Genomic DNA, 15312 nt, shown 5'->3' with positions numbered 1-15312 from the left:
TGAATTGTTTCCCTAGAAATGCCCTTGGCTGGAACTGGGAAGCCTCCCACTTCTCTGCCCACAGCAGCTACGTGTCCCTCCCCGGGGGTTCTGCGCTGCTTACCGTATTTCTTATTGAAAAGGTCCTGGACCTGCTCCCTTAGCGTGTTGGCGATGTCGATCCTTGACAGCCTCGCGTCGTAATTTTCTGCAAAGCGCAAAACGATTATGGGTTTGGGCTGTTCAGTGAAAAGGCACTTGGTGACTTAAGGAAGCTGATTTTCTAATTATGGGGAACTCCTTCTCCGGCAATTAACGGATCTTTGGAGTGGGCCCCTCAGGTCCTTCAGCACCAACGTCTTGATGGAGATGTGTTTTTTCCAGAAGGACATGCACTGTTGCCACAACAGTGATGACTTGGAAATTAAGTTAATTGTTGACATTTGAAAACCACCAAACCAATAAATAAACCCCGGAGGGGAGGGACACCATGGAGTGCGGAGTCCCGTGCCCCGGGCTGGCGAGCAGGGGGCGGGGGCTCCATGAAGTCACTGGGGGGCTGGAGACAAGGGAGGGAACGGAAGCCCAGCTGATCCAGCAGATGGTGGAGGACGGGCAGTGTCCCCAGACACAGGGGACGGGCCTGGCAGCTCCCAATGCAACCTCCACCTCCCAGGCTCTAGCGATTCTCCTGTCTCAGCCTCCTGAGTAGCTGGGATCACAGGCGTGTGCCACTGCACTTGGCTAATTTCTTTTTTGTGTTTTTGGTAGAGATGGGGTTTCGCCATGTTGCCCAGGCTGGCCTCAAACCCCTGAGCTCAAGTGATCTGCCTGCCTCAGCCTCCAAAAGTGCTGGGATTACAGGCATGAACCACCGAGCCACCCTCACCCAGAGAGTGTTCATTAGAAACCCCCAAGTGTGTCCGGGCGCGGCGGCTCATGCCTGTAACGCCAGCACTTTGGGAGGCCGAGGCGGGAAGATCACCTGAGTGCAGGAGTTGGAGACCAGCCTGGCCAACAAGGTGAAACCCCATCTCTACTAAAACTACAAAAATTAGCCGGGCATGGTTGTGCGTACCTGTAATCCCAGCTACTCAGGAGGCTGAGGCAAGAGAATCCCTCGAACCTGGGAGGTGGAGGTTGTAGTGAGCAGAGATCACACTACTGCACTCCAGCTGGGGTGACAGAGCAATACTCTGTCTCAAACAAACAAACAAACAAACAAACAAACAAAAAATGCTGGGTGCAGTGGCTCACACCTGTAATCCCAACACTTTGGGAGGCTGAGGCGGGTAGATCATCTGAGGTCAGGAGTTCGAGACCAGCCTGGCCAACATGATGAAATCCCGTCTCTACTAAAAAAAATACAAAAATTAGCCTGGTGTGGTGGTGTGTGCCTATAATCCCAGCTACTCAGGAATCTGAGGCAGAAGAATCGCTTAAACCCAAGAGGCAGAGGTTGTAGTGGCTGAGATTGCACCATTGCACTCCAGCCTCCTGAGTAGCTGGGATCACAGGCGTGTGCCACTGCAGTTGGCTAAGAGTAAAAACTCCATCTCAACAAACAAACAAACAAACAAACAAGTGCCGGCATGTGCTGGAGGCATCCCAGACCACCATCTCTCTTTCTCTTTTTTGAGGCAGGGTCTTGCTCTGTCACCCCGGTTGGAGTGCAGTGGTGCGATCTCTGCTCACTACAACCTCCACCTGCCAGGTTCAAGAGATTCTCTGGCCTCAGCCTCCTGAGTAGCTGGGATCGCAGGTACATGCCGCCTCGCCTAATTCTTGTACTTTTTTGGTAGACACGGGGTTTTGCCATGTTGGCCAGGCTGGGCTTGAACTCCTAGACTCAAGTGATCCACCCGCCTCAGCCTCCCAAAGTGCTGGGATTACAGGCATGAGCCACTGCACTCGGTCTCTGATTTCTCTTCTTAGAAATAGACATAGAGATGGGTTCTATGTTGCTTAGGCTGGTCTGAAACTCCTGGCCTCAAGCGATCCTCCCACCTTGACCTCCCCAAGTGCGGAGATTACAGGCGTGAGGTGCTGCGCCTGGCTCCTATTCTGATTTCAAAGCACTAAGACCACAGCTGATTGCTGAATAAGGAGTGGGTGTGTCAGCTACCTCCTGGGGCGGGGCGGGGGGGAGCAGGCAGACTCCTGGGCCCTGTACCCTCCCACTCCCCACCATCCACCTGTAGGCACCCCCTCTCCCCTGGAGTCTCTAACACAGAGCTGGCAGAGTACAGCCGGGCCTGGGCTGCCAGCCTGGCTTGCCTGGTTCCTTAGGCCCTGAGGTTGGGGGCCAGCTCCTCCCCACTTCCAGCCTGGCCCTCCAAACCCAAACCAGGTCAAGGTCATGGTGTTGGGACAACAGACCTCCCCGAGCTCAACCTTACCTTGAAAGCCCTGTCTCTTCAGGTTCTCGTCCACCAGAGGGTCCCCGGAATCCCTCTCTGGGGGCAGGGCAGGGGGAGAGAAGCCAAGTGAGGAGGCAGTTCCTGGGACCCAAGATGGCATCGTTAGGGGAAACCCAGTGCGGGGGTGTGGGGAGAATGCCAGGGCCAGGATAGGAGCAGGACAGAGGCAGCAGGAGGAGGGGCTGGTGGCAGAGGCCCCTGGGGCCCTCCCTTGCTCCCCCACACCATGGCCGGCGACCCCACGCTGGGTACCTTGACTCTCCACGATGGGCTCTTTGACTCCCTCAGTGAGCAGCTCAGGCCTGAAAAACACAAGCGGGGCTATCACAGAGGTCCCTCCAAGCATCTCTGGGACTGCCCAGCCCTCGCCTCTGGGCCTTGGTCTGCACATCCCTGTAATGGACCTTCCTGGCTCTGCACAGTTCAGGCCTGGAGTCCCTGCTGATCCACGTGTGGAATCTGGGGGGCTGCGCTGGGCTTGAAGGATCCAGCTGGGAGTGAGACCCCCCCAGTCCTGAACAGGTCCATCTGATATCTCACTCCTGCTCCCAGGACATTGAACAATTGTCGCTGCCTGGGATTGGAGCAGGCGGCCTCAGGGGGCCTCCCATGGATCTGGTTTAAAGTGTAGAGACAAGGTCTGGTGCAGTAGCTCACGCCTGTAATCCCAGCACTTTGGGAGGCTGAAGAGGGTGCATCACTTGAGGTCAGGAGTCTGAGACCAGCCTGGCCAACATGGTGAAACCCATCTGTACTAAAAATACAGAAATTAGCTGGGCGTGGTGGCAGGTGCCTATAATCCTAGCTACTCGGGAGGCTGAGGGAGGGAAATCGCTTGAACCCGCAGGCGGAGGTTGCAGTGAGATGAGACAGCACCACTGCACTCCAACCTGGGTGACAGAGCAAGACTCTGTCTCTAAATAAATAAAGTGTAGAAACTGTCGCGGCCCACTACAGAGCAAGAACTCCGAGCTTGAGGCCGGGCGCGGTGGCTCAAGCCTGTAATCCCAGCACTTTGGGAGGCTGAGGCGGGCGGATCACGAGGTCAGGAGATCGAGACCATCCTGGTTAACACTGTGAAACCCCATCTCTACTAAAAAATACAAAAAAACTAGCCAGGCGAGGTGGCGGGCGCCTGTAGTCCCAGCTACTCGGGAGGCTGAGGCAGGAGAATGGCGTAAACCCGGGAGGCGGAGCTTGCAGTGAGCAGAGATCCGGCCACTGCACTCCAGCCTGGGCGACAGAGCGAGACTCTGTCTCAAAAAAAAAAAAAAAAGAACTCCGAGCTGGAAAGGTCTGAGATCTATGGCTCACATCTGAGACCCGCTGTGTCACTGCAGTCGGGAGCGCCAGTGACCAAGCCCTGCTCTGTATTCTACTAATGTCTTTAGCTCCACAGACTCCAGAAAGCCCTGCCCAGACATGAGTCAACCGTCTTTACCATACAGCACCGCTTCTAAAGGCCCCATCTTCAGCACAACTTGTCCTGTTAGAGCAAGCCTGTTGGGGGGCTGGGGTTTGTGGTGGGTAGAGGACACTGGGAAAATCATGCTGGCCAGAGGGGGGTTGTTGGGGGATGGCAGGGTGGGCCACGGAGTGGAGAGGTAATGGGCCTGGAGAGGTAATGAGCTCTCTGTCACAGGGGTAATCAAGCAGCAACACCCAGGAGTCTCTTCCTGGGAATAAGCCCAAAGGCCAAACTCTCAGGGAAGGCATCCCCTGGGTCCCCAGTAGATGAGGATCTGGTGCCCGCTCTGGCGGTGGGCATCTCTTAGGCTTCTGTACAGTGCCAGGCACAGAGCTGAGGTCACGGGGCCAGGGCTGGGAGGGGGAAGCATAGCCCTGCCTTGAACCACAGACTCGGGAGCTAGAAAAGGCTTCGGACTGCATTTAGGCACCTCCTCTTTATGGGAGAACTCACGTTCCAAAAGGGGAAGCGACTTCCCAACAGTAACCTCAGAGAGGCAGAAGCTGGGCAGAGCCCCTGAGTCCAGGCCCGAGTAGCGACAGTGCTTCTGCTTAAATAGCACAGCCAGCTGCCAAGGCCACAGGGAGTAACAGGAGGAGCTGGCCTCAAAACCACCAGACGGCCTCTCCCGTCGGCCACTGCGCTAACCTGCCTCCCTTTCCAAATGACAGGTGGAGAAAGCCATCGTGACTTTAAAAACTGCTCAAGGCTGGGTGCGGTGGCTCAACCAGTAATCCCAGCACTCTGGGAGGCTGAGGCAGGTGGATTGCTTTGAGCCCAGGAGTTTGAGACCAGCTTGGGCAACATAGCGAGACTCCCCTTCTCTACAAAAAATGTAAAAATTAGCCAGATGTGGTGGTGTGCCCCTGCCGTCCCAGCTACTCAGGAGGCTGAGGCAGGATTGCTTGAGCCCAGGAGTTTAAGGCTGCAGTGAGTTATGACTGTGCCAGTACACTCCAGCCTGGGCTACAGAAAGACCTGTCTCTTAAAACAAATGCCCATGGCCAGGCATGGTGGCTCACGCCTGTAATTCCAGCTATTCGGGAGGCTGAGGCAGGAGAATCGCTTAAACCTGGAAGGTGGAGGCTACAGTGAGCCGAGATAGCACCACTGTACTCCAGCCTGGATGACAGAGCAAGACTCTTTCTCAAAGAAACCCACAAAAGGCTAGGAGTGGTGGCTCACGCCTCTAATCCCAGCACTTTGGGAGGCCAAGGTGGACGGATCACTTGAGGTCAGGAGTTTGAGACCAGCCTGGCCAACATGGTGAAATCCCGTCTCGACTAAAAATACAAAATTTAGCCGGGCATAGCGACATGCGCCTGTTATCTCAGCTACTCAGGAGGCTGAGGCAGGGGGATCGCTTGAAGCCGGGAGGGGGAGGTTGCAGTGAGCTGAGATCATGCCACTGCACTCCAGCCTGGGCAACAGAGTGAGTGAGACTCTGTCTCAAAAAATAGGAAAAAAACAAAAAACAAAAAAAACCCCCACAAAAACCAAAAACCAATGATCATGAGTACAAGCTGTCTTCTGCACAAAACCATAAAAAATGTCATCCATGAGGACTTGCTATTGAATTGGCAGCTAACCTCAAGCTGCCTGGGTGCCACTGGTTTATGGTTTGAGGGAGTGGGCGTAGAAAGCAAAAAGAAACCAGAATGAGATCCTGTCTCTAAGAATTTTTTAAAAATAAAATAAAATTCAAACTCTTTAAGCTGGCCCAAAACCCATGTGATCTGGCCCCTGCTACCTTTTTATTTTTATTTTTTGATATTTTTTTGTTTTGTTGTGTTTCTGTTTTTTTGAGACAGAGTTTTGCTCTTGTCGCCCAGGCTGGAGTGCAGTGGTGCGATCTCAGCTCACTGCAACCTCTGTCTCCCGGGTTCAAGCAATTCTCCTGCCTCAGTCTTCCGAGTAGCTAGGATTATAGGCGCCTACCACCATGCCTTGCTAATGTTTGTAGTTTTAGGGACAGGGTTTCACCATGTTGGCCAGGCTGGTCTCGAACTTCTGACCTCAAGTGATCCACCCTCTTTGGCCTCCCAAAGTGCTGGGATTACAGGCATGAGCCACTGCTCCTGGCCTATTTTTCTTTTTTATAGAGATGGGGTCTCACTATGTTGCCTAGGCTGGTCTCAAACTCCTGAGTTCAAGCAATCCTCCCGCCTCAGCCTCCCAAAGAGCTAGGATTAGAGGCGTGGGCCACTGTGCCTGGTCCCCCGCAACCTCCTGGGCCTCAATCTCACCATCCTTCCCTCACTCACCCTGTACCAGCTACAAGGGCACCTTGTGAGCCTTCAAACACACAAGCATGTTCTTGCCTCAGGGACTTTGCATGACTTTTTCTCTGTCCCCACAGTCGTTTTTTTTTTTTTTTTTTTTTTGAGACAGAGTCTCCCTCTGTCACCAAGGCTGTAGTGCAATGGCGTGATTTTGGCTCACTGCAACCTCTGCCTCCTGGGTTCAAGTGATTCTCCTGCCTCAGCCTCCTGAGTAGCTGGGACTACAGGTGCACGCCACCACATCCAGCTAATATTTGTATTTTTAGTAGAGGTGGGGTTTCACCATGTTGGCCAGGCTGGTCTCGAACTCCTGACCTCGTGATCTGCCTGCCCTGGCCTCCCAAAGTGCTGGGATTACAGCCGTGAGCCACTGCACCTGGCCTGTCCCCACACTATGCACAGTGGCTGTCCCTCTCACTTCATTGGGTCACTGCTCCAATGTCACCTCCTTATCCAGGTTCCTCCTGTCCCTCTCTCTCCCTCACTCTGAATTATATGCTGTCACAGCAGTTATCTCTACCTGACGTGATATTTTGATTTTGTCTGGATGACATTGGCAACTCCAGGGCAGGACTTGATGGCATTTACCGCTGGGCTGCAACCCCAGGATCTGGCAGGTGCCCAGGATGGTTTTTTAGTTTGTCTCTTGCATTTTATTTCTTTATATATATATTTATTTATCTATTTATTTATTTATTTTGAGAAGGAGTCTCACTCCATCGCCCAGGCTGGAGTGCAGTGATGCAATCTGAGCTCACTGCAACCTCCACCTCCCAGGTTCAAGAGATTCTCGAGCCTCAGCCTCCCGAGGAGCTGGGACTGCAGGTGAGCACCACCAAGCCCAGCTAATTTTTGGTACTTTTAGTAGAGATGGGGTTTCACCATGTTGGCCAGGCTGGTTTCGAACTCTCGACCTCAAGTGATCCATCTGCCTCAGCCTCCCAAAGTGCTGGGATTACAGGGGCGAGCCACCATGCCCGGCCTCTCTTTGTATTTTTAAAGGGACGAGGTCTTGCTATGTCACCCAGGCTGGAGTGAACTGATGCCATCAGAGCTCACTGCAGTCTGGAGCTTCTGTGCTTAAGCGATTCTTCTGCCTTCCACCTCAGCCTCCCAAGTATCTGGGACTATAGGCACATACCACTGCACCTGTCTAATTTTTTAATTTTAAAAATGAAATAGAGATGGGGTTGCTATGTTGACCAGACTGGTCTCGAACTCCTAGCCTCAAGTGACCCTCCTGTTTTGTTCTCCCAAAGTGCTGGGATTACAGGTGTGAGAATTTTTAAAATTTTTTGTAGAGATGGGGTCTTGATACATTGCCCAGGCTGCTCTCAAATTCCTGGGCTCAAGCGATCCTCCTGTCTGGGCCTCTTAAGGTGCTGGGATTACAGGCGTGAGCCATCATGCCTGGACAAAATGTAGCTTTTAAAAAATTTAAAAACTTTTTTTTTGAGACAGGGTCTTACTCTGCCACCCAGACTGGAGTGCAGTGGTGCGATCATGGCTCACTGCAGCCTCAACCTCCTGGCTCAAGCGATCCTCCCACCTCAGCCTCCCAAGTAGCTGGGACTACAGATGCGCACCATCAAGCCTGGCTTTTTTTTTTTTTTTTCCCCCTAGAGATGGGGTTTCACCACGTTGCCCAGGCTGGGAATTCGTTGAAGCTCTCCTTCAACAAGTACAGTACTATACATGTATATAGTAGAGCCAATTACTGTACTATAAATACACATATTCTCTTGTGAATTTTTATTTCCCTATGTTTTCACACATCTGATGGGCTATATGTCTATCATGAGTTTATCCTTAAACCGCCTGAAATGCGATCTTCCCTTTTTATTTTGTTTTATTTTTTGAGACAAGAGTGTTACTCTGTCCCCCAGGCTGAAATGCAGGGGTGCGATCTTGGCTTACTGCAACCTCCGCCTCTCGGGTTCGAGTGATTCTCCTGTCTTCGCCTCTCGAATAGCTGGGATTACAGGTGCATGCCACCATGCCTGGCTAATTTTTCTTTTCTTTTTTTTTTTTTTGAGACAGAGTTTGCTCTTGTTGCCCAGGCTGGAGTGCAATGGCGCGATCTTGGCTCACTGCAACGTCTACCTCCTGGGTTCAAGCAATTCTCCTGCCTCAGCCTCCCAAGTAGCTGGGATTACAGGCACCCGCCACCATGCCCGGCTAATTTTGTATTTTTTAGTAGAGACGGGGGTTTCTCCATATTGGTCAGGCTGGTCTCGATCTCCCGACCTCAGGTGATCCACCCACCTCAGTCTTTCAAAGTGCTGGGATTACAGGTGTGAGCCACCGATCCCAGCCTTAATTTTTGTATTTTCAGTAGTCCTGATCTCAAGTGATCTGCCCACCTCAGTCTCCCAAAGTGCTGGGATAACAGGTGTGAGCCACTGGGCGTGGCCTCAATCTTCCTTTTAATATGCCCAGACACACCGGGCATGTGGCTGCATTTCATCCTGGCCTGCTGAAGCCTTTGATTCTACTGCATGAATCACGACTCTTGCTCTCCAGCCCTGTTGCGTAGCTTTTTGCTATCTGCTCTTTGAGTATTGTGGAGCAGTAGCCTCCCTGCTGGCATAGAGCGGGCCCTGCAGAAGAGCTCCCTGAACCAGCGGATCTCCTCGCCACCGTATGCAAAAATGATGCTGTGCGTCTCCCAGTCTGAGAACCATCTATTTCCCAGGAGGAACAAACCCTTAAGAGTCTCTTCTTTCTTGTCGCTTTCAAGCAAACCAATCCTAATTGTTTTTTTTTTTTTTTTTTTGAGACAGAGTCTCGCTCTGTCGCCAAGGCTGGAGTGTAGTGGCGTGATCTCAGCTCAATGCAACCTCCGCCTCCCAGGTTCAAGTGATTCTTGTGCCTCTCCTGATGACAGGGAGATTACAGCTGGGATTACAGGCGTGAGCCACCACACCTGCCTGATCTGTGTATTTTTAGCAGAGATGGAATCTTGCCATGTTGGTCAGACTGGTTTCGAACTCCTGACCTCAAGTGATCTGCCTACCTTAGCCTCCCAAAGTGCTGGGATTACAGGCATGAGCCATCATGCCCAGTTGTAAACCAAGCCTAAATGTATGCTATTACAGTAACACAGAAGTAACAAACACAAGATAGAAATATGATCCTCCCATTCCCTTTTTTGTTTGTTTGTTTTTTTTTTTTTTTTTTTTGAGGAGGGGTCTTACTCTGTTACCCAGGCTGGAGTACAGTGGTGCAATCATAGCTCACTGGAGCCTCCAAACCCCTCCTGGGCTTAAGTGATCCTCCTACCTCAGCCTCCTGAGTAGTTGAGATTACAGGTGTGCACCACCATGCCCAGCTAATTTAAATTTTTTTTTGTAGAGATGGGGTTTCGTTATGTTGCCCATGCTAGTCTGGAACTCCTGGCCTCAAGTGATCCTTCTGCTTCGGCCTCCTGAGTAGCTGCGACTACAGGCATGTGCTGCCACACCAGAGTTTAAAAACAAAAAATGTGTAGTGACACAGTCTTGCTATGTTGCCCAGGCTGGTCTTGAACTCCCGGGCTCAAGCAATCCTCCCACCTCAGCTTCCCAAAGTGCTGGGATCATAGGTATGAGCCACTGTTCCTGAAATCTCCCGGCCTGAGGAGAGGCCCGTAGAGGGTAAGGCCCTGTCTACCCACATTTCACTCCCGCCCCCACCCCACCTCTCCTCCCTTGCCATCCACCTCCCCTCGGCCTCTCGGCCTCTTCCTTTTCTCCACCCCACACAGGGTGTATCCACGGGTGCTGTCCCGGGCCCTCACTGGCAAAAACACAACATGCTCAAAGAAACAGAAAGAGCCTGGAGAAGCCACTGCCGGACCTTCCCATCCTAGGACGATGGGACATTGCCTCCAGCTCCTGGCCCAGGACACCAACACGCCAGCCTGGAGAACCCATGAGCTGATGGGACGTTCCCATTCTGCATCTGGACAAACTGAACACCGCTCTCCTGAGACTGCGAAAGGGGTCAGCTCGGTGGCTTTGGGTCTGGCAGGCCTGGGGAGCCTCATGTCTGCCAACTGCAGCCAAACCCTATCTAACACCTTGCTGCCAAAAAAAAAAAAAAAAAGGGGGGGAGGGGGGGAAAAGAAAGGCCTGGTGCGGTGGCTCATGCCTATAATCGCAGCACTTTGGGAGGCTGAGGTGGCTGGGTCATTTGAGGTCAGTAGTTCAAGATCAGCCTGGTCAACATGGTGAAACTCTGTCTCTGCTAAAAATACAAAAATTAGCTGGGCGTGGTGACACGCACCTGTAGTCTCAGCTACTCAGGGGGCTGAGGCAGAAGAATTACTTGAACCAGGAAACGGAGGTTGCAGTGAGCCAAGTTCGTACCACTGCGCTCCAGCCTGGGAGACAGAGTGAGAGTGAGACTCTGTCAAAAAAAAAAAAAAAAAAAGAGAGAGAGAGAAAGAAATAGCGGCGAGGTGTAGTGGCTCACGCCTACAATCACTTTGGGAGGCCGAGGCAGGAGATGGCTTGAGTCCAGGAGTTTGAGAACAGTCTGGGCAATGTGGCCAGACCCTATCTCTAAAAACAAACAAACAGAAAAAAAATCAAAAAAATTAGCCGTGCGTGGCACACACCTGTGGTCCCAGCTATTCGGGCGACTGAGGCACGAGAATCGCTTCATGGCAATTTGGTGCTGCTCCTGCCCCCGGGTGCTGAGCAGGCCTGGCGCTGTCTCCCGTGGACCTGGTCGGGCCTTACCTCTTGATGACAAACTGGATGCTGTTGCTGGCCTCCAGAATCTTCCGGAGCTTGGCGATCCCGAAGCAGTTGGGCCTGCGGAGGGAGATGCCTTCAGGGAGTCCCACCACGAAGAGCTCCTCCGGGTGCATCAGAAACTTGGAGTACGGCACCTTGACGGGCTCTGAGATGCCAATGGCCTTGGCTGCGGAGACATGGCTGCTGTAGGGCCACCCAGTGCCACGGGGCCAGGAACCTCCACCCCTGTGTCCCGTACCTGTGTGGGGGCCAAAGCTGCCAGAGCCCTTTTGAGGGCCTGGCAGCCTTCCTGGGAAATAGAAAGAATGGCCCCCCAGCCTGCAGGAAAGGAACCTGGAGCTCAGAGAGGACGTGACTTGTTTGAGGTCACAGAGTCACCAAATAGCAGAGCCAGGGGACAAGACCTCAACCCAGGGATACCCCAAAGCCCACACTGGGTCCACGCCCTCATGCCCAGGCAGCACAGAAGCTACCACTAATGGCTGCTGAGATTCGGCATTGCTTCCCCCAAGTCCACCGGGCCTCATCCTTCCAGTAAGGTCCCCCGAGTGTCCCTCCTGCCACCATAAGCAACCCCACATGCTGGCGTGGCCCAACACCCATGCCTTGGAACGAGCCCGATCTCTGCCACTGAGTAGTGTGGGGCCTTGGACGAGTCACACCCCTTTACCAGGCCTCAGTTCTCCTCATGTGTAAAGTGGGACTTAGGACATGGGGATTTTGTGAGATGGAATAAAAGCACACGGCGAGATGGGATACAAGCACACGGCGGGCTGGGCACGATGGCTCACGCCTGTAATCCCAGCATTTTGGGAGGCCAAGGCGGGTGGATCACCAGAGGTCAGGAGTTTGAGACCAGCCTGGCCAGCATGGTGAAACCTTGTCTCTATTAAAAATACAAAAATTGGCTGGGCGCAGTGGCTCAAGCCTGTAATCCCAGCACTTTGTGAGGCCAAGACATATGGATCACGAGGTCAGGAGATCGAGACCATCCTGGCTAACATGGTGAAACTCCGTCTCTACTAAAAAATACAAAAAAACTAGCTGGGCGAGGTGGCTGGTGCCTGTAGTCCCAGCTACTCGGGAGGCTGAGGCAGGAGAATGGCATAAACCCGGGAGGCGGAGCTTGCAGTGAGCTGAGATCTGGCCACTGCACTCCAGCCTGGGCAACAGAGCGAGACTCCGTCTCAAAAACAAACAAACAAACAAAAAAAAAACCCAAAATTAGCCAGGTGTGGTGGCAGGCACCTGTAATCCCAGCTACTCGGGAGGGTAAGGCAGGAGAATTGCTTGAACCTGGGAGGTGGAGGTTGCAGTGAGCTGACATTGTGCCTGGGTGACAGAGTGAGACTCCATCTCAAAAAAAAAAAAAAAAAAGAACACGGGGAAGCACCTAGCCTCATTCCCGGCACACCACTGATGTTATCTGTTATCTTATCTTCTTTTTTTTTTAAGGTGGTCCCAGCTCCTCTCTTCCCTCCCTCCCTTGTCCCTGCCCAGAGAGCAGCTGGGATGGGAACGGGCAAGGGGATAGGTCCAAAGCCCTTCTGCAAACAGGGCAGCTGGAGGCGGGCTGGGATGCCCCCAACCCTGTCCCATTTCTTGCTCACCATATCGTGTGTTGAAGAGCAGCTCCACCTGCTTCCGCAGGGGCCGGATCACATCACCGTGGCTGTCTGGAAGGCAAAAGGCAGTCTGTTGAGGCTCTTTAGTGGCAGCTTCTAGGCTCATGTTCCTGCTCTGCTGATACCAAGATTGGCCCTGTGGTGGGATCTTGGAATGGGGGAAGGCTGGGGCGGTGGCAGTGGGTAACTTATTTCCTCAGAAATGGCACACGCAGACAGGTTCACAATTCCTGGGCTCACATTCTTGTTTGTGAAATCAAATCTAGGGAACTGCAGGCTGAATGAAGATTTGGAAGGTTCTGTGGACTAGGAATGACGATGGGTCTTTCTTGGTATGTGACTGAGTATAGTATGTGACTGAGAACTAGTGGGTACACACTAAGCCTGCAAATTGAGCATGCTGCCACCAGGTGGCAGTGGAACTGTGTTAAGACTTCCTGGTTCCTCCTGCCAGGCTGGGTTTGGGGAAGTGACAAACCTCTCCTCTGACACTCACTCATTCCATTCCAGGATACTCCAGAGGTGAAACAGATCCACCCTCACCTTGGCCTCCCTCTCTCTCGGTCCTACTTCCATTCTCAGCAGGGAGAGAATTCTCACGTTCCTGAGAATGGGCGTGTCTGCTGGACACAAAGCCAATTTTGTGCTTTCAGGCTTCTGTTCTACTTGTCCAGATAGAGGAGGCTCAGTTCCCAGCCTTAAAACCTTTGCGGAAAGCAGCAGGGTGTGTAATAAAAACAAAGGCTTGCAATTTCCCTCAGCAGTGGGAACTGCTCGCACCTTTGACTAGGTACCTCTTGGTTCTAGAAGACAGGTTCTTAATTAAATCTCCTCCCACCTCAGGCAGCCCACAGGACTCCCACTCCAAAACCTGGGTGCTGGAGAGAGATGGGGTGGAGAGAAGGAAGAGACCAAGAGGCCAAGGGGAGGTGGACGGCAGGGGAGGAGAGATGGGGTGGGGGTGGGAGTGAAATGTGGGGGTAGACAGGGCCTCACCCTCTACAGGCCTCTCCTCAGGCCGTGGGTCCTCGCTCAGGCCTTTGTCTAAAAGAGAACAGAGGATGCCGGGAAGCCACATTCATCATCTCCTAAGCCACGTACTGCCAATGTCAGACCAGAGAGCTGGGGAATGGCAGGCCAGGAGGCCCCAACTTTGAAGCATGGCACCCACTCCAGTGAGATCAGAGACCCCGGTTCTGTACAGGTGCCCACCCTGGCCTTCACATGAAAGTAAGCTGAGATCATTTTGTATGCATCTCCCAAGCTAGTCTGTTCTAGACACTGAGGACACATGGGAATAAGACAAAGTCCTCGGCCGGGTGCAGTGGCTCATGCCTGTAATCCCAGCACTTTGGGAGGCCGAGGTGTGTGGATCACTTGAGGCCAGGAGTTTGAGACCAGCTTGGCCAACATGGGGAAACCCTGTTTCTACTAAAAATACAAAGATTGGCTGGGCATGGTGGTGCATGCCTGTAATCCCAGCTACTCGGGAGGCTGAGGCAGGAGAATCACCTGAACCTGGGAGGCAGAGATCATGACACTGCACTCCAGCCTGGGCAACAGAGTGAGACTCCATCTCAAAAAAACAAAACAAAACAAAACAAAAAACCATCCAGGTGAGAACATGGGACAATTTGTTTTAAAATAGTCATCACATGAGTTAGCACATAGATAAAAACATACAAAGGATGGATACTAGGAATACTAGTGGTTGCCTGAGGAGGGTGTGATTAGAGCTTTTTCCTTTATGTGTTACATAGTTTTTTGTTTTAAGAGATGGGGTCTTGCTGTCTTGCCCAGGCTGGAGTGCAGTGGTGCCATCACAGCTCACTACAGCCTCAACCTCTTGGGCTCAAGCAATCCTCCCGCCTCAGCCTCCCGAGTAGCTGGGACTACAGGTATGTACCACCACATCCAGCTAATTGTTTTATTTTTTTGTACAGAGGGGGTCTTGCCACACTGCCCAGGCTGGTTGTAAACTCCTGGGCTCAAGCAATCCACCTGCCTCAGTCTCCTCAGTAGCTGGGAGTAGAGGCATGCACCACCACAGCTGGCTACTTTTTAAATTTTTTTGTAGAGACAGGGTTTCACCATGTTGCCCAAGCTGGTCTCGAACTCCTGGGCTCAAGCAATCCTTTCACCTTGGCCTCCCAAAGTGCTAGGATTATAGACATGAGCCACTGCACCTGCTCAATGTGTTACACAGTTCTGTATCATTTAACTGTTTCATATCATACGTGTGTAAACAGAAAAAGCACACACATGCAAAATCCTTTAATCCACGGTGGTCCTGGACATCTCAGAATGTTCTTTTTTGTTGTTGTTTTGTTCTTTTTGAGATAGAGTCTTGCTCTGTCACCCAGGCTGGAGTGTAGTGGTTCAGTCTCAGCTCACTGCAACCTCCATCTCCCAGATTCAAGCGATTCTCCTGCCTCAGCCTCCCAAGTAGCTGGGATTACAGGCACCCAGCATCAGAATTTTCTTTTTCTAGACAGTTTCGCTCGTCACCCAGGCTGGAGTGCAAAGGTGCGATCTTGGCTCACTGCAACCTCCGCCTCCTGGGTTCAAGTGAATCTCCTGCCTCAGTCTCCCAAATAGCTGGGATAACAGGTGCACACGACCAAGCCCAATTAATTTTGTATTTTTAGTGGAGACGGAGTTTTGCCATGTTGGCCAGGCTGGTCTCGAACTCCTGATCTCAGGTGATCCACCCGCCTTGGCCTCCCAAAGTGCTGGGATTATAGGCATGAGCTACCATGCCCAGTCAGAATTTTCTTAATTCATCAGGTTTGACTG

The 15312-nt window shown here is 52.3% G+C and overlaps 1 protein-coding gene across 3 annotated transcripts in view; it reads right to left on the bottom strand.

The window, feature by feature from the left end:
* GTF2IRD1 (GTF2I repeat domain containing 1) overlaps positions 1-15312 on the bottom strand; it is a 145329-nt gene that overhangs the window by 42808 nt on the left and 87209 nt on the right. For 2 of the 3 annotated variants that reach the window (XM_026456665.2, XM_026456667.2), the window contains exons 15-20: positions 13513-13560; positions 12502-12567; positions 10874-11057; positions 2652-2701; positions 2379-2435; positions 104-187 (exon numbers count right to left, since the gene is read on the bottom strand). In XM_026456665.2, the coding sequence (XP_026312450.1) occupies positions 104-187; positions 2379-2435; positions 2652-2701; positions 10874-11057; positions 12502-12567; positions 13513-13560 (489 nt within the window). Of the gene's footprint in view, positions 1-103; positions 188-2378; positions 2481-2651; positions 2702-10873; positions 11058-12501; positions 12568-13512; positions 13561-15312 lie in introns of all 3 variants that reach the window. The other variant, XM_026456666.1, reaches the window with a different exon arrangement.

Source organism: Piliocolobus tephrosceles, chromosome 8, assembly GCF_002776525.5.
Source record: "Piliocolobus tephrosceles isolate RC106 chromosome 8, ASM277652v3, whole genome shotgun sequence".
Taxonomy (NCBI): domain Eukaryota; kingdom Metazoa; phylum Chordata; class Mammalia; order Primates; family Cercopithecidae; genus Piliocolobus; species Piliocolobus tephrosceles.
The sequence above is the reverse complement of the archived record's forward strand: the minus strand, read 5'-3'. Positions and strand labels throughout refer to the sequence as shown.